The sequence below is a fragment of the Malaya genurostris genome, chromosome 2 (genome assembly GCF_030247185.1).
Source record: "Malaya genurostris strain Urasoe2022 chromosome 2, Malgen_1.1, whole genome shotgun sequence".
NCBI lineage: Eukaryota > Metazoa > Arthropoda > Insecta > Diptera > Culicidae > Malaya > Malaya genurostris.
In genome coordinates, this window is record NC_080571.1 from 32836128 (window position 1) to 32861129 (window position 25002).

A 25002-nucleotide genomic window follows, 5' to 3' on the forward strand; every position below is an offset into this window, starting at 1 on the left:
AAGAAGTTAAACTATTTTAAACGGCTTTAATTGCTTCGCGGATATTTGCATTTGCTAGTCGATTTAAAATAATAACTCACATGTTTAAGTTGCGATTAAGAATGAATCTTTATTTTATCAGTTCGTTAATTTATATCCTATCCTCTCCTAGTCTAGCTAATTAATTTTTTTTACTTTTACAATTGGTGAGAATCTAGGGGGGGGGGGAGGAGTTAGAACGCGCAGTGTAAGTCGGGTTTAACCAATGGGATTAGTTGTATCGAGTCGGCCATTGTATACTTTGTGAGTAAGAGAGGAAATAAGCATCTTGATGAGAGTGAGCGGGTGTGATACGGAGAGGAGCGGGCGATAGCATGTTGGGTTATTCTCGTGAGTGTCGGTTTGAGTTAGTGTGCGTTCTTGAGTTACTGTTATTCTAGGTCGTGCCGGTTGGTATTCAATTGTGGACATGAGGGGCGTCAAGAGAAGGGGAAGTGACACAGTAGGTCATGTTTATTTTGTATGTTCGACGATGATATAACAATTTGAAACTTGATGCTTCCTTGTTTCTGCAGACGAAATTTATGTCTACGTCGTTCCTTTCTTTGGGTCAGCGTAAGTTGCCTTCATGTAGGTAATGTATTTGTTTTATGTGGGTTTCTAGGTTTTCGTGGAATGGTGTTTTTACTGGATTTTGTCAAGTGCGTGTGGTCTAGGGTGTGAGAAAGATTTAGTCTTGAATACTCATATCACATGGTCTGAAATGTGTGAGGAGATTTAGCGTTAAATGCTCATATTACAGCCGCAGACTCTCTGGGTGTATACTTGCTATACGCAGGCATTTCACACACAATTAAAGCTACCTCTAGCCGCCGAAAAAGAGTCACAACTGAGAGCAAAATGATTGTGGATCACGTTTCTCACTAAGCACACAAGCAACAACAATTTGTACACCAAATTTCTACGGTCCGTTGTAAAGCAAGAATACACCCAGCGATTCTGTGACTGTTATCGACTACCAAATGCAAATATCCGTAAACAATTAAAACCTTTTAAAATAGTTGAACTTCTTACCGTTGGCAATCAACGTTTGGTCTGAAATCTGGCATCTAACTTTCTTATGTTGTTCAAAGTTTTATGTTGAACAATTTTGCTGTAGAAGTCATAGTTTTAGCTCTTCAGTTGATCGAGTTACATCAATTTATCGGAGTAAAAGTAGAGTGGCTCTTAAAAAATCACTTTTTGACTTTCTCATATAGAAAGGCTATGCAATCACTGTGAAAACCGACCTTTTAACCGAGGCCCGGATGACCGAAGGTCATATACCATTCGACTCAGCTCGACGAACTCAGTAAATGTCTGCACTCACTTTTCTCGGAAATGGCTGAACCGATTTTCACAAACTAAGATTCAAATGGAAGGTCATATAGTTTCCTAACAAAAATCTAGAACATCTTTTCCGAATACGACTTTCGGTTCCGGAACTAAAGCGTGATAAGTAAAAAATTACCAATTCCGTGAGTATTTTTTCACGAACGATGGTCAAAAACAGGTACAAATCCCATAAAACTGTCTGCTAAATTCCTCTAGTTTGCAGAACTGGTTAGTTTGTGGGAATAAAAACCTTTTCCTATTCCGAAAGAACCGAAAGTGGTGAAAAAAAACTCCAAAATAGAACTCACTTCGATTTCTCAGCGATGCTTGAACCGATTTTCACAAATCTGTATTTGACTTAAAGCTCATATTACCTTTAAAGCTACTGTAAAATTTCATCTGGATCCGACTTCCGGCTCCGCAATTACAGGGCGATGAGTGTCAAAGTTTTCAAATCGCCATATAGAATGACAATATATACAACACCGGTACGTGGTGGTACGGTGAAAGAAGAAAACGCAAAATGTACGATGCGTGCTTTGTTCTATTTCGTACACGCTATAAAGAACACGAAACGGTTACGGATGTTTGCTACAGGTGTGTGATATTGGTAAATACGGTGCTGCTGTTGAAAAATTTTTTTAGCTATTTTATGATAAGTGCGCCCGAAAGAATAAAACATTTTCAAAAAATTGAATTTTATTTTTAAATTTGAAATTTACAAAAATTGTACTTGAAGTCATTGGTTTATTGGGATAAATCAGCAAAGTATTGATGCTTTGGAAACCAATATTAAACGTGTCAATGCATGAAAAAGTGGTAGAAAATTGGACTTCCTGAATGACCTGTGAGAAAAATAGTCTTGGCGGTCCTATGCCCGAAATCATATTTAAATGTTAAATGCCAAGATATTATCTGCCAAATAAAAAATGGCATGTGTTTTATTAAAATTTCGAATCAGCAAGCTCACAAAAAACACCCTTATTCTTTCACCGGTTTAGAGATCTTTTTCACTCAAGGCTAATTTAGAAGAAATCTATAGCTTCTACGGAAATTGTGTCTAATAAAAAGGTGTAGGTAATCAATTGAACTTTCTAAAAAAATACACACTAAAACAAAAATCTTCCAATTTCTCATAAAATCAAAAATAAAGTTAATTTTTCGTAATTCTCGGTTATTTCGCTGTACGATTTACTTTATTATATACCACAAAAAAACGTCAAATTACAAGGAACCTAATGAATGTTTAAAAAAGTTGAAGAGATGATCGATAAAAAAGTTTCCCGAAGAAAAACTTTTGTAACGATTTTCGAAAAACGATGTTTTGATAGAAACAAATGTGTCTGAGCAATGAAATATTATTCTTCAAGCTAGGTTCAATGAAAAAGCCCATAGATTGTGTTATTTTCTAGATGCATTTTTGAAATATATGAGAAAAAATCGAGAAAATGGATATTTCATGAGAATACGCCTCTTCAATTAATTAGTCAGCATTCTCCTTCGCCAAATTTATTAGTTTTGGAATCCCCATGGAATTTTGTATAAATTATTCTTTGACATCAGGACGATGCGAGCAGTTGTTCTCAAAATACTTTAAAAACAAGATCGAAGAAAAATCAGTGGTTCAACAAGGGAGTAACCACCATATTGAGAAAAAAAATTCTGCTTTTAGGTAACCGGTTCAGGTATAAAAACTTAGATTACCTGGGTCTTCTTGTTTTCCTCTGGTATAGTAGTTTATCTGTGATACAAACAATTACTTAAACTCAACTATAGAAGTGCATTTTTGAAATACAAGGCGTCAGATAGTATGGCTGAACACATTGCTTTCAAGCAGTACGCAATTACTGTGAATGTTACGATGCATATTTGCGACTCATGTCGATTATATTCATATCGACCTGTGTCTGTTGAAAATGCACAGCAACTATCTTCCAGCGACAACAAGATGCCAGCTTATACGACAGCTTCGCCAGCAACATCGGGAAATAATTTAGTAGAAATACCGCCAGCTACATGGAGATATGATTTAGAAGAAATGCCATCAGCGGCTTCACTTGTCTCAGCATCCTTTCAACATTTTGATCTAGCGCATGTTTTTAGGAACCAAAATGTTGAGGTATTCAATTAAGATATTTCTGGAATTAATGTATTTCCTATAGCAGTCTAAGAGCTCAGGTCAACTATCGTCGAAAAAGTATTCCAAAATAGTTAAAGGCGACAGGACACAACTATTCGACCATCCACCACAAAATGAATCTGAAGAAGTTCAGACAGTGAAAGCTAAGGCTGCAGCATTCGACGGATACTCTCAATTTTACCTAAATGAGTAATGTTTTCTCCTTTCAAATTACTGTTTATATGATCCGATATAACTTTGGAACAACTTAAAATATTACCACCAAACTTGACAGAAGTAATGCATGCTGTTCATAGGTTGCCATTAGGGTATTTGAGGGGGGAGGACTAGTAGTAAGTGTGAGGCAAAATGTCAATTTTCTAAAGTGCATTGTTATTGCAAATTTAGTTATTATTATTTTTTTTTTTGTTTCGATTATAGAGGTTTTAACCTTAAGGTCATTCGCCTCTTCGGGCCAGAAAAATTTTCTGACCCTATGTGCGGGGATGGGAATCGAACCCAGGTGGGCTGCGTGAAAGGGTATCGACTTACCCATCACGCTATGCCCGTCCCCGTTATTATTTTTGATACTTCATCTCTTATTACAAACAAATTAATGTTGAGTTTTACCATATAGTTGTTTGATTTGAATCATAAATTTTTCTATTAGTTAGCAAATCACTTCTACCCGGGTAACAATACAGATCTACTTGGGAAGGGAAGAATGGGTAAGTCGATGCATGTTGCTACTACAAAACCGAGCAATCCTCTGCATTTCCATATGCATTACAGGAAGGGATAGTTTGTTAGTAAATGCCATAATAATATTATAATGCATTTTTACTCTGGGCAGTCGGCTTCCTAGACATTTTTAAAATTTTAACATATTTAAAAACGATACACGAAATGACAACTTTCCGAAACTCATAAGAGTCTGGACAGCCGACTGTCAGGAGCGCCGCATACATTAAATCATCCATCCAATATTTACCGTCCAATTGTGTCGCTTCCGACGCACCTTCTTCATGATGGTTCAGTACTTCTCAATTAGCCTAATTTCCGATGCGCTCGGGGGATTGAAGTTCTTCGACATAAAGTTCATCTCATCAGCCTTGTACCACTCCAAAACATCTTTGGGATAATGGCACGAGGCTAAATCTAGCTATAAAAGTGAAGGGCCATTGTTTGACCTTAGCAGTGAAAGTACATGTTTTTGGTGGTACTCCTTTATGTATATCTGCCCGTTGATCGTCAGGGTTGTCACAAATGAAGCGCTCCACTTTCCACATGAACAAATCGCTTGCCAAATCATGCCTTTTAGGCAAACATTGACATGTTCTGCTCACTGACGTCTTCTGGAACATCAAACTTATGATGGGTAGTGAAAAACGGAAATCTCGGATGCAGAGGAAGGAGACAGAGCGGTTTTGTCAACATCTTGACGTAATTTTCCCACTTCGTACATGAGTTGTCGGGCACGTTTTTATTTTCTCTTGAAAGCTTGCACTATTAACTTGTGATCCTTTTCACTATGAGGAGATCCGCTTTGGCCACTTTTTTCCTTCCAATTATCAGTTAAACATTTGTTGTGTCGATTTAAAAAACGTCATACCGAAAAATACACTCAATTGTTGAACAGTCCAATGATCCACCAAAGCAGACAGTCTAGTAACAACCTACATAAAAAAGGCGGGTGAGTAATGTCAGAGACATAACTGGATGTCGTGAATACGAAAACAACTGACATGTTCCTTAACACCTCGGAATATCAATTAGTTGAGCAATTGTATGAATTATACAAGCATTTCCCTTTTTCACATTTTTAGCAAAAACAAAGTAAGCTTCACTTGATCTCGATTACTGTGAATTTCCCACAGCGAAAAGTGCACAAATCTAACCAAACTGTTTTAGATTTGCACTAAACTGAGGATATTTACCATAGACTTGAGAAAAACAATTCGTAATAGTTCTTTAGAAAACTTTTAGAGCCATTAGAACGGCTGATTTTGTGTGATGCTCTCCACCGTTGTGTTTTCACCAATGAAAATGACTGGCAGCTGTGACGTAATCACTCTTGTCGGAAGCGAAACTAGCTTTGCAAACGACACAAAATACATCTGCTCGCAGTGGCGATAGAATCCAAACTGGTTCAATTTTTGCTAGGAGACTTCTTTTTACGTGATTTCGTTTGTAGCTTTTTCACTAATGGGCGGTCCTAGCGGCTATAAAAATAGCCGCATACCGAATTTTAGTGTCGATTATTTCATTTCGGATTCGCATAATTTATTAAAAGAAAATATCTATATGCTGTTGAGAATCGTTTCTAGCATTCAGAAGGACCAAACTGAGGAGCTCACGACGATATTCATTACTTTTCGGAACATTTTCCTCGAAGGATTTGTTGTACAGCAGCAGATATTTTGTTCTCTTCCTGAGAACGCGTTCTGATTGGCTGGTGTTGACATGGGTCAAATGAGACAGGTTTTTCAATAGTGTACTATTGAAATACTACAATGCTTTTGCTATACATGTTTAAGTTGAAAAGTTTCGATTCTATTGGTGGTTAGATTATATAAATCCCTTCACAGATCACTGAGCTATGAGCTTTAAAAATACGAGAAAGGCAAACGCGCCTTATGAATTATCTTCTTTGGTACTCGTTTATACCAAACATTTCAGAAAAGTTTAATTTTGAATTATTTGAGATTATGTCACAAAACTGAAAATTTTATCATAAAATTGTGATCATATTTCCGATAGCATGTAGCAAAAATTATCTTGATTCGTTAGATACAACAAGAGATATTCACGATCAAAAACTTATCACTCTCTCAGAGGGTAAATTTTGAAAAGGCACCCCATAGTAAAGTAAGTCGTATTCACGACAAAAAATTCCAATTATGTTACAGCATGAATAAGTTTTCCAAAAGAATCACTTCTGAAACTTGATTATATAACTTAACAACCTTCAAGCCAAACAAGTGGAATCCAAACAGAGAGTGTGAGAGGGGGTCTTCAGATAATTCAATCAATCCGTTTATTGAATCTCACCTCTCGAGAAGAAGCACTTTCCCAGCAAGAGAGCCACTACTCATTTCGAGCCAGCTGGTTGTTTATTGTCTCGCACACTTATTTGTTTGAATAGAATGGAGCAACGGCTGCACAGCACAGCACCGGTTTGTCCAAGAGCTTTATCAAGTTTCTTCTTCGTCGATTGAAAAAAAAGGCCGGCCCTTTGTGCATCCCTCGGCCAGAGTAACCTGATCTGGGGGAAAAGTTCAAGTTTCATCGGTGATGCCATCAGGGTCAAGTGAAGTTAGCTTCTTAGATCAAAGGTTCAAAAGATGTGTTTGTGTGTATGTGTGTGTGTCCTGGTGGATAGTGGCCAAACCACATCCCAGTCTCACAGTCCGGAATTGAATTTGAATAAGTGAGCAACTTTTGCCCGCCTTGGAAGACTGACCTTGTGGGATTGCCATACTTGAAAGGGGTTGTTTTGGAAGTCGGACACGGACAAGTTTTGGCTGGCTAGTGGAAAGAAAGGCATGTTATTACTTTAATCTTGGGTTTGATGAGAGGAAATCGAGTTAGTTGGCATTTTAGCATGCGAAAGACAATCGGTGATGCTTTATGATCGACGATGGATATGCAAATTTAATTAATCTGCTTCTTGATCGTCTTGGATAAAGTCTTGGAGCAGTTTAATTAAACCCATTTACCCAAATGTAATGAAATAAGAGGGGCTGCTGGATTTATCTGATAGAATGGTAGTTTCAGTTAAATTTGTATACTCAAAATTCATTAGCCTCGTTTTTATTTTCGTTACCCTTCGGTACAATGAACTCACGGTTTTTCTATGTTTCATTTTTTTAAATGTATTAAAATGTTAAAATTTAAGTATAGTGTTCAGTCACAAGTGGTGATTTTTTAGCCTAATATATCTGATCTGGTTACTACCATTCAGAAATTATTTGCTTCCACAATTCTGTGATTTTTTGTAGAGAAAATTGTAAACCTACTTGTAATGGGTAATGGGGAAAAGAAATTTTTATACTAGCTTATTAACTAATATTGAGAGCGAACCGATTCAATTGAAGATTGCATCGATTTTTGTCGAAATATTTGTGAGCCTGCATTATTGTACTGAACCAGAGCCAGACGCTTCAAAATCATTTTCAGGATTTTATTCAGAATCCTTTGGAGCGATTCAAATAAAAGGTCTTTAGGAGGGGTGGGAGGGAGATTGGATGTAGGGTCTAAATGATGAGAAAATCATCATTTTTGCAAATATTTTCCAGAATTATCGCTCAAAAAAATAAATTCAAATGTTTTGCATGTTAAAAAGCATCATTCGAACAACATTTCGTGATTTTTTCGTGGAAAAACATTGTCGGTCGTCGAAGAGGTATTTTTGTAGGACACTTCTCAAAAATCATGATTTGCGGTGTCCACTGTATCCCAGCGCAGAAGTGAACAAATGAACGCAGCATAATTAGAGTAGAAGTTTTTCTAGACCCCAACGTTTCTGTTTTATTTTTTTAAATTTTTTTTATTTTTTGTGGTTGTTCAAAGTGAAAACTACGATTTTTCACGAAAAAATCCACCATTTTATAGCTGCTAAACCTCCTCAAAGTAACAAACGACGAAAAGGAAAACGTTGAGGTCTGGTTTTTTTAGATGTAGAAATTATGTGCAAAATTTGAAAAAAAATGGTGCAGTAGTTTTTGAATGACGATGGACACGGACTTTCAAAACCTGCCTTCGAGGAAAACGCGTTTAAAGGTTTTTGTCTATAAAATCAATGGAAACAATTAATTACTCCAAGGAGCCCGTAGGGTTCAACCTTTTTCAAAAAATCATATTGTTTCTTTTATAATTCATTACAACGAAACATTTCAATAATATTTTGTCAAATTTTGATATCAATGGAAGTAGAAATCTTGGACCTGAGCTCTTGCTTCTTCGTAGAATGAGATAGCCATAGAAAAAGGTCCATAACTTCCAGAGTTTCGTTCCAATAAGCTTGAAAATTTTACAGAAAATTTTTCAAATGTTTTACTATACGAAAATATAAAGAAAACAATAAATGATTTTTCAAAAGTGTTAGACCCTACCCGCCCCTTAAGGTTGATGCCTATTCATTCGAACTTGCTCACTACCAACAGTGAAGACAATGAAGCAGGTAGACTACTTGGCACTTGAAACTGAGCAAGCACAGCTTTTAATGACTAGGTATGAACATTCAATTGACAATTCATTCTAGGAGCTTCATTGAAGTATGACAGCAAAAGTCAAAGGAATGAGAATGGAGACTGAATGGGGTGGAAAAGTCATGAAGTCGGTTCTGTGGGAATGTCATGGTATAATTTTCGGTTACTACCTCGAAAAAGGAAAAACACAAAACAGAAAAATAATTTTTTTCTATGCATTTTAGTATATAAAATCATTTCAAGAATGTTTTGTCAAATTTCCAAGTCAATCGAAGCAGAACTCTTGGGCCTGTGCGCCGAGCTCTTGCCTCTTCGCAGTATGAGATAAGTAAAGATGAAGGCCCGTAACATCCAGTGTTTTCTCCGATAGACTTGAAAATTTAACAAAATATTCCTTAAATTTTTTTACTATTGAAAAATACAAAGAAAAAATATATAGTTTTTCAAATGCGTTAGACTCTACCTTAATGAAATTGAATGAAAACAGCATATTTTAATGATATCAATGGATGATGGTTCGACGAACTGTATGAAAAAAATACCCTGTTATGTCAACCTAACCAAAGTGAAATCTTCATTTTTTTTTGCCAAAAGCCAGATTGAACCATATCGAAATTTGCTTGTTTAACTGAATTTTCTGAATTTATCAAAGTTCAATAACAGGATTCTAGTTTCAACAATCAATGCTATGTCGTTTTCGCTCGATGCCAAACCTAACCCGGTTTCCACCCAAACTGCTGTCAAACCAGTTTCTAACCTAGTTTCAACGTAATTGAACTGAAAATGGAATCGGTTTCGAACGTAATTCTTATATCGGGTTTACGCTCATCTCCGTTGGTAAGTTGTTTTATTTTTCATTTCTAAATTCTGGACTGCTTTGATGTGGCTTTCATTTATTAGAATATTTCATCTATTGTTTAGTGACGTTTTCGATTGAAGCGAAACCCAACCCAGTTTCGAATCCAACTGCTATTTGGATTTGACAGTACTTGGCGTTGGAACTGTTTTAGTTTTTGCTTAAAGCAACGATTTTGTTCATGATAGTTTTGGTAAACGAGTCGCAGGTCGTGTCATCCATATGTACCCTTGGAGAATCTCCGTAGTGCTAAATTTGTTAAATTTCAATTATTAACGAAATTGTCAGCAAAAACTGTACTGTTAGCTGGGAGCAAACATCCAGAAATAAATCATAAATTGTTGAATCATCAACAATAGTTCGCATAATTAATTTTGCTTTATCGCTGTGTGAAATAATCATCCCAAAAGCTAGAGTTGAAGAAGCAGAGTGTTTGAATAAACCTCATTTGAATTTCAAAACATAAACCAACAGTAAAATTACACGACTGAAAGCATTTTTTTAGCACTCCTCATCTATTGGCGATAGGTCTTATAATCTTCTTTGCTTATCTTTTCGCGAAATATCGAAATATTTACTATTCAAACAATTTGTATACTTTCCAGTCAGACTAGAAATGGCGAAGTGATGCGAAGCTAAATCGACAAATCTGTATAGAACTTTCATTAGGACCTAAGTGCAAATGACAGAGTCTTTTTGTGTGCTTGTTCTTTCAATTGTTATGGAATAGTCGCGTATTTTTCGATAATTTCATTTGTGCAGAATTTAAGATGCGAGGCGAGGATTGCTAAGAGTATCGTAATAATCGTAAGAGAAAAGTAAACAAATAAAAACCTGTCATTAGCACTCAGTTATTATATCTTATTTCGTTATTGATGAGTTATTCCAATTTCTTCATGTTCAATTGATCCAGTAGTTCTATCTTCGAATAAAATACTATCGAAAAAACCGCATCAGAATCAGATAAGATAAAAGCAATGGCGTCTCGTGACGAAATTTACGGGTTGTGCACTGATTATTTGGTATGATATCAAATGTAATGGGAAGTTTTTATTAAACCTATTTCGTATCATCAATACCATAGAATCATTCGACGCTCTGCACATCGAGCAAATCTGTCAATAACTTTATGTATAAAACTGCTGCGACGTTACAACAGAGACAGCAATTTGTTTTCAACTGCCATAAACATAAGCCACTGATGCCATCGAATAAATAGAGAATCTAAAAAATAATTGAATGTGGACGATGATGCAGTTAAAATTAATTGATATGACCCCTTGTGCAGTGTACGAGGTGCACATGAGGACGAGACGCCACTGGATAAAAGGTTATTACATTTTTCTATTCTAAATGCTAGAATATCAAATAACTGAAAAATTCGTCTTCTATAAACATTTTCTTCTTGCTTTTACATTTCAATGTCCGAATTTTATATTTTGTTGCAATTTTCACAGGCAAACTTTGTTATGATTTTTTATATTTTTTAGCTCTTATTTAAAATTAAATTGAGCCATTGAGATTTTTCTTTTTTATAATAAAATTTGTTATTGGATTGCAAATAACTTTTACCCGGAATATATGACAAATGCTTCGCTGGAGGTAAAGGCTAACACACTGTTCGAAATCTCGTCATATTTGTTATTTACTGACTAGTTCAGCTAATTATCGTACCAACTTAGGGCAACAATATACGCTGTTTCGAGATATCAGAATATTATTTAAACGAATCTCGACAGGCGCCTACTAACGGTTTCAAAACATATTGATCAATTTCCATAAGTACAGAAATATGTGTTTCAATTACTTGACAAATTTTTGATTATAAAATCATTCATTTTATAATTGGCTTAAATATTTAAAGGGAAGAGTTTTCATATACAAATTTTTTGAGTTACGAAGGGGGTCTATTTTAACCTCGAAAACCCATCCTGTGTACGCGTCTGAATCTCGGTAAAAATCGTTTGGATTACGGAACAATCAGTAAGATTTCTTGTTACCAAGTTCGAGAATCTTGTCAAATGTGTATGTTTTGTTTTGATTCCTTCCAGCATTTATAAATTATTTTTCAACTTTGGATTATCAGCATTACTGGAAATTATGACAGTAAATATGTAGAAGTTCACAATGCTGCTGTCGTTCCAAATAATTCCAATCCAATCCCACTTATTCAACTAGCATTTCGATCAACTATTTCAAGCTAGGTCACAACAGAATTCACGCGTTTGTCCCGATATCGACCAATTACTCATGTGTTTCTTCCTCAAAGTGAATGTTGACAGCAGACTTGACTGAAGACTGTTTGCTACTATATGAAATAACGGAACTTTAAGAGGCATTCAGAAACCAATTTGTTGATATAACACCGATTCGTCAACTAATCCAATTGTTCCTGTGAGAACTGTGAATCAGATGTGGATTTGATAATATGAAATAGTTAGAAGTCGTCAGCAAAAGTTAGTTTCACGCACTTGATCGAAGAATTTAAATCGTTGAGATAAAATAAAAATATGAACGGTCCAAGATTCCTTGAGGAACTTCAGAGGTAACAACGAATGTTGAAGTACAGGTTGGGCCATTTAAAGTGGAAGCATTTGTTTCTGAATAAAATAGATGAGAAAACAATTTTTATTTATTTTCATTTCAGTTATAGTAAAAAATGAGTACAAAATGTGCATTGGCTTATTAGCGTATACAATAGATTTCAAATAGCCTTACAAAAAGGTATGGTGGCGTCAAATCGAGTGATCTCGGGGGCCAGTCAAACTCATCGATTTTCGATATGACTCGCCCGGAGAACAATGGTCGTAACAAATTGATTGTAGTTAAGCTGTATGGCATGTTGTACCCTCCTGTCGAAACCATTCAAACCATTTTCACGAACAATGAGCATCACCAGAAATCATGGCTCGATGACGATCGCCAACAACAGTCATCTTGGAAGAAATTGGGACGAATCACCATATCTGCAAAAACATCACATCAAACTGTAACTTTTAGGTCATGTATAGGCTGTTCCTCAATTAATTGAGGGTTTTTATTGGCATATAACCGACAATTTTATTTATTAACGCATCCATTTAACATGAAATGTGCCTACGTATGATATTCACACACGTCGTCCTGGTTATTTGATCCCCGATTCCAGGAAGTATTCGAAATTAAATCGCTTTGTTTTTCTTCGAGATCGTAATGGTAGAGCAAATATCGGGATTCAATTTCATACGGTTAACTTTACACCACTCGGCCAAGCTCAAAAACTGTCGTTGTAGAAAACCTGTTTTTTCTGGGCTTCGAATGTTGATCTTAACGTCATCGGTAAAAGATAGACTAGGGCCATCTAGAGCAAAATTGACGTCACTGAAGTACAGTAATGATATAAAAGACCCGAGATGGCTACCCTGCGAAATACCGGACGAAACGATAAACTCATTGGAAACATGATCGCCGATTTTCACTGCTAAACAACAAATTATAAGATACGATTGAAACCATCGAGGATGTTAGAACCGCATCCCAAGTCTTTCCAATTTAGCAATTGTTATATCGTGGTTAATTATTTTACCGTCAATGTTTGAAAGAAGAGAGCTCTAATTAATTGTATATTTCATGAGAGCGTGAGCGACTCAAATTCACATTTGTAAAGCTTGATGAAGCAACAGAATGGAATTCATGAAGCGAGCGAAAATTCAATGACATTTATACTCCAGAAACGAGCAGTCAAATCGAGAATTCATTACTCAGTCCGTTTTTGAGACGGAAAGTTGTTGAAACTAGCAGAAAACCGGTAAAACGGCCTGCTTTGGTTAGTGTCGTCATTTTCTCTAGCAGAAATGTTAGGAAGATCATGTCATTTTCTCAAAAATCTGTATTCGCCGTAATAATGAACATTGTAAAACGGTATCGTTTCCGTCAGCAAAATGAAACAATGTTTAAAATAAAAAATTCACGTTTTTGCTAGAAGTCTTTGAAGTTTAAGGAATCTGTGTCCATTTATGTCCTCTCTCTCTATCAGAAATCTGCGTAATTTTAAGTTTCTGTAAAACACAATGAAATTCTGTGCACCTGACATGTCTGGTGTAACAAAATTTAATCGAAAGCCGTTTCGCCGCAAGTTATTTCACCAAAAGCTGCTTTCGTCGACGCAGTGATATCACAAAAATGGTAATTTCGGTGAATCGTAACTCAATTTTGAATTGGTAGTGAAGTTTCTTTTCTTTTGAACACAAATTATTTTATACTTTTATTACTGAAGTATTAATTGATGAGAAGAGAACCCAAGTTTTCGAACATGTTTCATGGAAAATTCAAATGTTAAAGAAATTCTTTTACTACAGCCAACCCCATTCTAATCGAAATTCTCTTCCATCTACTTCCAGTCATCGACGACGAACAGCTGGTACGGGACGTGGAATCTCGCATCCCCTCGCTGCCGATTGCCTACTGGAGCAAGCACAAGAATGCCGTCCAGAAGAAGGCCTCCTGCGCCAAGTATCCGTCGATCTTCGAGCTGGAGTTCAACAACATCTACTGGCAGACGTTGCGCAGTTCGAACGGAACGTTCCAACTGTTCGGTGCCTACTACGATATCCGAAAACGTTCGCGGATCGGACCGGCCGTGCGAATCCTGGGCATGATCGATCGGATCGAACCGAAGGTGAAGACCTTCTGTCAGCTGTGGTTCGACGGTCAGAAGGAACCGTTCATCGTGAAGACGTTCGAGTACAAGTACATCTGGTTCAACAAGTGGGGTAACTACAAACAGGGCATCTATCAGCCATATCTGATCGCTTGCCAGATACCGAAACCGTTCCGCGGGTTGGTACCGGCTTCGGTGTCACTGGTGGAGAAACAGTGCGACACGGCGACCAACAACCTACGGGTTTTGTACAATCGGCCCTTGGACGATAAAAAGAAGGGATTTGCCGTTTGTGTAAAAGGATTAGACTTTTTGTATGACGATTTATCGGTTCGATTGGTTGAGTGGATCGAACTTTTAGGAATTTTAGGAGCAGATAAGATATTTTTCTATGAACTTCAGGTACATCCGAATATATCCAAAGTACTGCGGTACTACGAGGAACAGGAGCGAGTTCACGTGACTCCGCTGACGTTGCCTGGAGGGCAGCCGAATGTCCCGGGTTTTCAACATCTGTTCCTCTCGAAGAAAACCACACACAAGCGGCAGAATGAGTTGATTCCGTACAATGACTGCCTGTACAAGAACATGTACAAATACGAGTTCATTGCGTTACTCGATATCGACGAAGTGATAATGCCCAAACTGGAGGAAGATCGAACGTGGCACGACCTGATGCAGCGAGTCGTGGAGAAGGGCATGAAGCTGAAAAATGACACCTATCCGAGTTATAATGTGCGAAATGTGTACTTCTTTGATCAGGACCAGCACGATCACGACTGGATCAAGGACACACCGCGCTACATGCATATGCTGCAGCACGTGCAGCGAGCCAAAAACTACACCAAACCCAATCAGTACGTCAAGTGCTTCCACAATCCGGAACGGGTGCTAACGCTGCACAATCACTTCCCGATTGCCTGTTTGGGTGGGGCTTGCCATTCCTATCCGGTCAGTACGGATGACGCCCAGCTCCAGCACTACCGAGCCGATTGTGTTCGTACGCTGAAAAAGAGCTGCGAAGAGTTCAAGGAGAATCAGGTCCGTGATACCACAATATGGAAGTACAAGGATGAACTGATTCAGCGCACCCGCCGCACGCTGGATCTGCTGGGCTTCTTCCGGCCATCGACGGCCGTCGGGGGCGTGGGTCGCGGGAAGGACTCCCTGTACAAGCGGTGATTGTTGCAGAAGCTTAGGCATATGTTTAATCTCTAGTTACGTTTGTTCATTTATTCGATTGACCAACGGGGTCCGGGTTCCGGCAGGCCATCTCCGAGCTATCTTCCTATCCCTACCGACGCCGCTCCCGAACCGGAACGGCAGTGCTGTGACCTGCGACGCCGGTGAAAGCGTCATTAACCGCTCCACCCTCCCAATTTCTGGTTCAATCCGAATAAATGAACGATCGATTCGAAGTATAGATGGAAGCACAATGCTATTGTCGTAGCGTCATGGCGTGTGCAGACTAATTCCCATTATGTATTAGAACTATTGCAATCAAATCTACTACTACTACTACTTAGACAAGTCAACAAACACATACATATAGCAGGAATCGATTCAAAATCAATGTTTTTCTTCTCTCATCGGGTAAACCGCTAAAACACGGAGCTGTGTGATTTCTTATTAACTACTGTAAGCTAGCTACTGTTAACCACTACTACCATATTTTACACTTACTCTACGGTAAGTGAGCGAAAAGTCCAAGGCAAAACAAACAAAAAAAAAAGAATGTTGGACATGTTTGTATCAGATAACAGACCATTTATTATGATTAGCCAGTGTGCCTTTTGTTAGCTGCTACTATATGTCTCTTCCTGTGGGATCTGTTGAGCAATTTTCCGAGTGGCTTTCCGGTTGATCAATTAAGTCGGTTATAGACCGATTGTATTGTTTGTAAATATGAGTTAACTTCGGTGCCGAATTTGTTTGATATCATGTTATTTTTTTCGATTATTCACCTTCACAAAACTTTTTCAAAAACACTGCGCGAAACAGTCAAATTCGACTCATTCACGAAGAAAAACTGTTTCTGGTATCAACCTAGTTAAAAGTCGATCAATTTTTTTGCGGATATAACACCAGCAGAACGCTTGGAAAAATTGACCAAGTATTTCGTAAACCTGATACGCAAAAAAACCGAATGTAGAACTTAAAGCACAATAAAACGGTTCCCATGCAGAGCCGTAGTGAAAATTTCTGGCGCCCGAGACTAACTCTAGATATTTTATTTTTGATAAGTTTTTTAGACCATGCAAAAGGTTTTATGAAAGCTTCAAAAACGACCCAAAAACTATTATATTACTTGTAAAAAGAGAAATTGAATATAGCTGTCATCAGCGATGCCAGATCGTGCGCACTGAATTTCCGTATTCCATCTTGTGTCGAAGTGGTGGCAGAGGAGAAAAAATATGTATAAATCCGTATAACTTATTTTACATCTGTTTTTTTTTTTTTGGTTTTTCAACAAATTTTTGAATTTATTTATCACGAAAAAATTACAGGTTTGTGTACGATACACGACCGATCATGATGACATTAGAATGCAATTTTCCAACTTTCCCATTAACAGATTTAAATTTGAAAAATGTGGAACAACCAGTTAAGGCATTTTGCCTAGTTTACAAAAAAAAAGTAACAAGGTTTCCTATCTACTATTCATTATTTCTACGATTTGGTCTCAATTTTTCATTTATTTGTTTCCTGGATATAATTAGATCAATTTTTTGGCAGTTTTCATTGTTGAAGCGCAGCATTATATTAACAGGATCATTTTTAGCATAATTTGTCTTATATTTTTTTCCGAGAATATTTGACGACTTCTAAGAGGCGGCCAGGAGCATAAAATGTTAGTTGTGAAAACAATATTTCCGTACTTGTTGAAAAACAATGTCGTTTATAATAAAGCATTGCAGCTTTGCGGCGTTCTTCGAGTGTTTGTAAGTTTATAAGCATACAACGCGCCTTATATGATGGAAAAGGAAATGTAGTCCAGTTTAGTTTACGAAACGCATACGGTAGAAATTGTTTTTGAACTGATTCGATGCGTTCTACGTGTACGGAGGTACATGGGTTCCATACTATGCTGCAGTATTCCCAAATTGGCATGACATAAGTTGTATATAATAATTTTATTGTGTAAGAGTCCTGAAATTTATGACTGAAACGTTTAATGAAGCCTAACATACTATTTGCTTTATTGACAAATGTATTAAAATTCACGAAAGTAAGTTTTGAGTATAAAATTACGCCTAGGCCTCTAATAATTTCATATTTTTCTACTGATTGGTTTCGTAAATATATATCAATAAAAGGAGACATGGTTTTCTACAAAATGATATTGAACTAAAGCTGAGAATTTTAGGAAGTTAGAATCTTCAGTTACTAATATATCATCATCAATGGCACATTTTTTATGAAAAAGAAGTATCTATGATTATTTTTATAACACAACTTTGAATGGAATCCATTAGCAAGCCATCGTTTCGCTAGAAATTTGAGTTTCCCGTATACGGACGACCCCATCGACAAATCAATTCATTTTCAAGTTACAATATTCACGTAATGCTTTCAAATCAAGTTAAACGTGACAAATCCATCAACAAATCACCGAAATACAAGCGCTATAAATTGGCTGCTAGTTACTGGAGAATCAACAGCTGATCGGTATTCAATATGCTCAAGCGAACATGCTATGCAGCAGACGGAAAATGGCATCCATACACCGCGTAAATGTGTCTATCCAGCGAGCGAATGGGTGTAACTCTGTTTTGTCACCCATTCACTAGACAAGCTACATGTTTCGCTCGCACGCAGACAGTCTAAACACAAACACAGACAGACTAAAGGATGACATCATTATGGCATGCTGTGATTGGCTTGTGAAAACATAGGTCAATTCAAATTAATTTTTCAATAGTACTATTAGCTACTGAAAAGTCATGTTGAAGTTAAATGTTTCCGTATCGATTGGTTGTTAAATTATATCAATCTCGAAACAAATGACTGAGTTATTATCGTTCAAATTTATGACATATACTACAAACTTTAGGGGCATTCTGTAAGTTCAAGAGTTACTTAGTTCTGCTTAGTTCAACTTGCGCATGTTTTCAATTATTTAACCCAGTGAAAGTCGATTTTTCAGAAGAAGAATTTTTCGAGACGACACTAGATCTCTACGTTTCAGCCAATTCTAAGTGATTTTTCAAGATCGAAAATTTTCAAACTTTAACCACCGGGCGGCACCGTTCACTCATATCCGATTCAGTTCAAATTTTGCATGGGTATCTTTTTAGGTGCTTTAACTTTTGAGCGCTGTCGATTTACGAAATTAAATAGCATGAAACACTACAAGGAATAGTTCGTTGGGTTGCTCGAACTGTTGACGTAGGACTACACAACTATTGTCAAAATCACGGTTGGTTTCTGTTTTCAACATTTAGGAAGCAGTTATCTTTTGTGTTCCTCATATCCTCAATAGTATAGCGATGAAATGTACTTTCGATATTATTGCAGAATCTTTCATTTCCTGAAAAGTACCGTTAGTTTGTTTATGTTAGTGATGAGGGGTGTTGTGTCAACATATTTCAATTAAGAACGAAATGCTAGTCATGCAATGATTCTGAACGTTGAGAATCGGTTGCGAAGTCTGTTGAAACAGAAAAGCCAAATTTCTCAAAAGGAATATGCCAAGACTTTGTTTTGCCTTTTACGGACAAGTCTATTTAACTTCGATGTATAATGTCACCCCTGAAAAATAATCATCCAAATCACTCAATGATCGAGGTCGTTCAGCATCTCGAATGGGAAAAATCAGCAGAACTCCGACAAAAATCATTGTTTCTCGAGCATGGCGAACGGCGCATAAAAATCCACAGAAGGCTGATGATCATGAAATCCTTTTCCACGGCATAAACGAACCGCACATAATACAACACTAATTTCGATTGTGTAAAGAAAAAAAAAAGCCTTGGTATTACATTCCTGTAGCGGAATTTGACCTTCTGTTTCAACAGACTTCGCAGCCGATTCAGAGTGTACAGAACCATTGCATGGCTGGTGCTACGATTCTACTGACACTACGAATCCTTCCAGGTCGGGGCTCGAACATACAACTGGTTTGTAAGACCAGCGCCCTATGCATTGAACCGCCAACCCGGGACTTTGTGTGTAAAGAAGCTCAGTTCAAATAAAGCTGTGAGTACGCCTTGTTCAAAATGGAAAATTGTACATTGTTCGTTACGTATTACAGTTTCGACCACCATAATCCATTTCAAATATATAGTTTTTTTTTTCTATTTGAATCTATGTGACCCGACCACTTTTTGCACGTTTTTTTCTTCGTATTTTGAATTCGCATTCTTATACAATATTCAAAGAGTAGTCCTACGTCAAAACGTGCGATATCAGTGCAGTGAATTTGAATAGACTTGGATCTCCAAATAGCCAATTCTCGGAAATGGTAATGAAGGGGATTTCCCGGTGGCTTTCAGAAAATCTAATTTTTCCTCTTCAAAAGATTCGCAGGTTTACTCTGTGCGAATTAGATCTTTGGAAGATCCAATCGTACATACACAATCGAGAATCTCAATCGCCTCACCCTCAGTACGGCACTGAGTGTATGATAGATTCATCTCGGAATGTGTTTGCAATAGAATATTAGGAGACAATTTACAATTCCAGATAGATAGCCATTGTGACACAACGCAAAAGCAGTTTTCTCCGGTGTCGTTGAACGAAAATTCAAGTTTCGTTCATATTCCTAAACAAAATCACGTTTATCTTCTAGCGATAGCGGAAAGAACTGTTTTTGAGTCATTCAACAATGGCGGTGGAAATCAATTGTAACTTTAACTATTCGGTGGATCATTAAATTCGGAATCAATTTCTTACAAATATATTCCAGAAGCAGAACATTAACAACCAAGTTTAACGAGTTAGTTCGTGCACTGAACACTGTATTGAGATTCAGTGCCGCTAGGTCATGTTCAAAAAATTGTGTCAGGCTTAAAAATGTATCCTGTACCTCATCTGTACTTTATTTGAACCAGAAAATTGTGACCGGGGTCATTGAAGTGAGCAATAAAAAAAATACCACAATTCACCATTTCTACACAAGCCAAAACCAAAAAATCGGTTTTTATCTGTATGAATAATGAATAATCGGTATTTTAAAGATTACAATATCCCATACATCCAAAAATTTTGGATCCGTAATCCTGAACCAGTAGACTCAGTAATAGTGTAATTTTTTGACCCTTCAAAAGGCGTCGACAAGCTCCGGCAGAATGCCATGGAAACTACACAAGTTAGCAGAGATGCCAGGTCTGCTGATTTGTGTGCAAATCTGCAGATTTCTTAAATAGTGCTGCAGACATTGTTTGTTGCAGACTTTTTTTTTTTTGCTCACCGAGTCAGATTAGCGTATCATACCCTGAAGCCTGCAGACATTTTTTCGGATTGACTGACTTTTGCAATCCTGTTCGAAGATATTGGATATTTTTACCGGGCAGAAAGAAAGTAAACATATGTATACATCCAGCACAAAATGATCTGTTGCTTCCATTGACTTTAATGTTGGGAAGAGACAATAACAAACCAAATAAATTCTATCCAATAATTGAAAGTAATTTTTACTTGATATTTTTCCGAACATGAACATACATTGTCCTAGTTACAACGCATGTAGTGATCAGATGCTTGTTGTTTTGCTTCAAATAATGATTGAACTGTAGCTGATAGTGAACGGAGTTCTCATCGAGGGTTCCTATTAGGTTTTGCACGAACATGACATAACCTCACAAAAATGAACAGAATGAACTTTTTTTGACAGCCGCGTGTTTGTTTACAGCTTAAAAGTTCATTAGACGTTCATCGTTTGAATTTAAAAATTGCAAGTCGCCTCACACTAAACAGATTTATACAAATATCGCTCCTTGATGCTGGAAACGTATACAAAGCAATCTTTTTAGTTCTTTTCACTGTGAAAAACGTTTTTAACAGGCTTTTTTTTGTCATTTTTCAATTTTTATATTGGCAGTCGCAAAACAAAACAAACACATGGCAGCTGTCAAAGATGATCATGATTCATCGGCAGTTCATTTGTGTCGTCATCGTGTAAAACCTAATTAGGTTTTGCACGAACATGACATATCCTCACAAAAATGAACAGAATGAACTTTTTTTGACAGCCGCGTGTTTGTTTACAGCTTAAAAGTTCATTAGACGTTCATCGTTTGAATTTAAAAATTGCAAGTCGCCTCACACTAAACAGATTTATACAAATATCGCTCCTTGATGCTGGAAACGCATACAGGGCAATCTTTTTAGTTCTTTTCACTGTGGAAAACGTTTTTAACAGGCTTTTTTTTGTCATTTTTCAATTTTCATATTGGCAGTCGCAAAACAAAACAAACACATGGCAGCTGTCAAAGATGATCATGATTCATCGGCAGTTCGTTTGTGTCGTCATCGTGTAAAACCTAATTAGGTTTTGCACGAACATGACATAACCTCACAAAAATGAACAGAATGAACTTTTTTTGACAGCCGCGTGTTTGTTTACAGCTTAAAAGTTCATTAGACGTTCATCGTTTGAATTTAAAAATTGCAAGTCGCCTCACACTAAACAGATTTATACAAATATCGCTCCTTGATGCTGGAAACGTATACAAAGCAATCTTTTTAGTTCTTTTCACTGTGAAAAACGTTTTTAACAGGCTTTTTTTTGTCATTTTTCAATTTTTATATTGACAGTCGCAAAACAAAACAAACACATGGCAGCTGTCAAAGCTGAACTTGATTCATCGGCAGTTCATTTGTGTCGTCATCGTGTAAAACCTAATTCAAATGATACGTGAGAAATCGCAAAGTTTATTTTTGGTAATTCTTTATAGAAATACCGGTATAAATACTGGTGAATCGGCATATCTGCCAACGTTGATTAGATTGCTAAGAACCAGATCCTATATTCTCTTTGACTTCTTCAAAAGATCGCAGCTTCTAGCAAGAAAGCCTCTTTTTGTTTACTTCCACTCAGTGCGTTAAAATTTCATTTTCTATCGAATGATATCAGATGAAAATGAAATTTATGGCCACTGACCGTCAGCATATCGATACAAATTCGTATGACTTTTGTCTCCATTTTCAAGTGAAGCCATTTTCAGTTGAATAATCGTACCTAGTAATTTGAAGTTTTGCTTGCTCAGTTTCAAGTACCAAGTAGTCAAGCTGCTTCATTGTCTTCGCTCTTGGTAGTGAGCAAGTTCGAATGAATAGAATTATAAATGGAGTAAAGTATAGAAAATGAGAAAACTATTAATTTATGTGTATTCTGTAATTGATATTTCAGCTACCTGGTTTGTCTTTCATCTATTATCTTGAACCAATTCGAATGTTTACATAAACCTCATTTGAAAGCCGCTCTAACACTATTGAAATAGATATTTTGTTACTTCAAGAGATCAATTGACGGTGGTTAGACTGAGCTTTGATTTGAAGATAATCGATTGACGAACTGAATGCTGCCCGTTCGGTACGTCAGCGAACGTTGTGTGTGACAGAGTGTGAAATTTACTGCTGTAGAGAGATCGTCAGTGTGTTTCACATTCGGTTTCAATTGAATTGAGTGAAGTTTTACTGCACTGCTTCCATTGTCGATTGTTGTGACGCGCTTATTAGGATTACCACATGTTCAAGGTACAGTTTTAAGTAAATAAAGAAAGTTATCAATGAAAAAACAACTTTTGGAAGCGATATTCTGAAAAAGTCGTCAAGAAATATTCTCACTCCCAGTGAATTTGGTCGAGCCGCATCGTAGCCCGATTATCCGCCCGGTATAGGACCGTCATCGTCACCTCCAAACGCAGCGCCAGCGTGCTAAAAAAGCTATCACTAACGAACGAGACACAACGTTATCGTCAATTTTATTCGAAACTAGGAATAAAGGATTTCACAAATTATTCGATTATTCAAGTAAAAATTATTCGATTCGATTATTCGAGTAAAATTGGTAAACTAATCGATTTAATTTTTAATCGATCACTCGATAATTTATTAATTAGTTTAAAAATCAAAAATTAGTTTCAAACGAAACTATTGAATATTATTCGATTACCTGGGTTATTATTCGTTTACTCCATCAATCGAGTGATATTCCGAAATCCCTATTCGAAACGCAATCATGAGTTTCGAACAGGATTCCACCGAAGCTCAAAATTACTAGGTCTTGTTTTTTTTTCAAAGCATGCTATTCCAATATCGCTTAAAATGAACAAACAAATTCACATTCGATTTTTGCGTCAATCGAAAACCCCCAAACGGAAAATTGTTCAACAGATCTCCAAAGCACCAATTTGTTAAAACTCGCAGAGTTCACCTACTCTCAAACCGTTGCTAATCAAGTTCACGTTCATTATCGCATAGATTTACTACACTTCCTAGCCCTACTGTTAAATTCTGTAGAAGTAGAATGCAATTGTATAGTCATATAGCTTTAGCAAGATGATGTTCGTTTTCGGTACCTACATTTAAATCCAACGCAAGAGAACTGCTGCTCATCATAGACTATCAGACTCCGACAATCGAGCGGGTCCTACAGCGGTGCGGGCAAAGCTCGCCGCCGGAGCGTCAGTGAAACGCCTGCTACGATCAAAGCATGTATACAATTATAGCAGCCAAGCTACCAACTGTCAAATCATACACAGTATATTAAATTGCACCTACCAGAGCGCATCACGGAAACAGGCATCAGCCTTTAGTCATACACAAATACGTCATAATAAATATAGGACGAAATCGAACAATTAGATGAAAATAAAATGCTTACCGTTAGTGGTTATTTTATTGCTGTAAAAATCTCTCCGCCTAGGCGCATAGTTTAATCAGATTTAGGGTAGCAATCTTTGTTGAAAATTGAAAATTGATAACACAAAACACGTACGGTGAAACTTTAGCTAGGATGTTCCAATGTAACAATCGTATTCTGTATATATTGAAGACTGAATTTGAACTGTACCAACCTATGAAGAGAGCGAGAGAGAGATAGAGAGAGAAAAAAGAGGAAACGGAAACCTATTGTCTAAGTAAAAGTTGTGAACGTGATCCCTGAGCTGATGAATCTGTAGTTTGTAGTAGCTGTAAAGTAATTTATTTCCACTGTTTTAACCCTGGGGTCACAACGGAGAGCAAAAGGTGTCTCTAGAGAAGTCAGCGAAACTCGACACCAGAATGTTTCGAAAATCCACCGCGAATTGACACACCATTTCGAGAGATCTGATCGAATTCACGGTCAATTCGATTACACGGTATCGAACCCATCCTGATTAAGTTTAGCTTTCAAGCCACTGAAACCTATGCACTTAATTCGTTCCGGTTCGGTCGGACTAAACGCATTTTGCAATGCCTACTCATTTCATGTACCAGTTGTCGCCTTTCCTGTCATGTCACAATTAATGCAATATCAGTTTTACTTTGCTATAACGCAGGCACAGTGAATAGAACAAAAAAATATATATATTTAATTGAGATTTCTTTTAAATCACAATCGAAACAGGCAAACTGGTAAACGGTTCTGTTTGGTAGGTAACACATTGGAAAAACGAAAAAAAAACAAATAACTGCGGAATATGAATAAACAGGTTCAAGAATTGTGAACGTAGAACGAATGCGAAATAAAGTCATATATTGCGAAAAATGTAACTTTCAACGGTTGCTTTGTTTGTTTTACTGATGGACTTAAAAGAAAAACACTTTGACCGCAGAAAATAGATGCTGAGACTTTTATGAAAAATTTTAGTAAATATATAGTCTGAACATCTGTTTT

The 25002-nt window shown here is 37.0% G+C and overlaps 1 protein-coding gene across 5 annotated transcripts in view; it reads left to right on the forward strand.

Annotated features, from left to right (window-relative positions):
* Window positions 1-24878, forward strand: part of LOC131432983 (uncharacterized) — a 701653-nt gene extending 676775 nt beyond the window's left edge. For all 5 annotated transcript variants that reach the window (XM_058599679.1, XM_058599682.1, XM_058599680.1 and 2 more), the window contains one exon: window positions 13918-24878. In XM_058599679.1, coding sequence (XP_058455662.1) covers window positions 13918-15359 — 1442 coding nt within the window. In that variant the 3' untranslated portion in view covers window positions 15360-24878. The remainder of the gene's footprint in view (window positions 1-13917) is intronic.
* The last annotated feature ends 124 nt before the right edge of the window (window positions 24879-25002 follow it).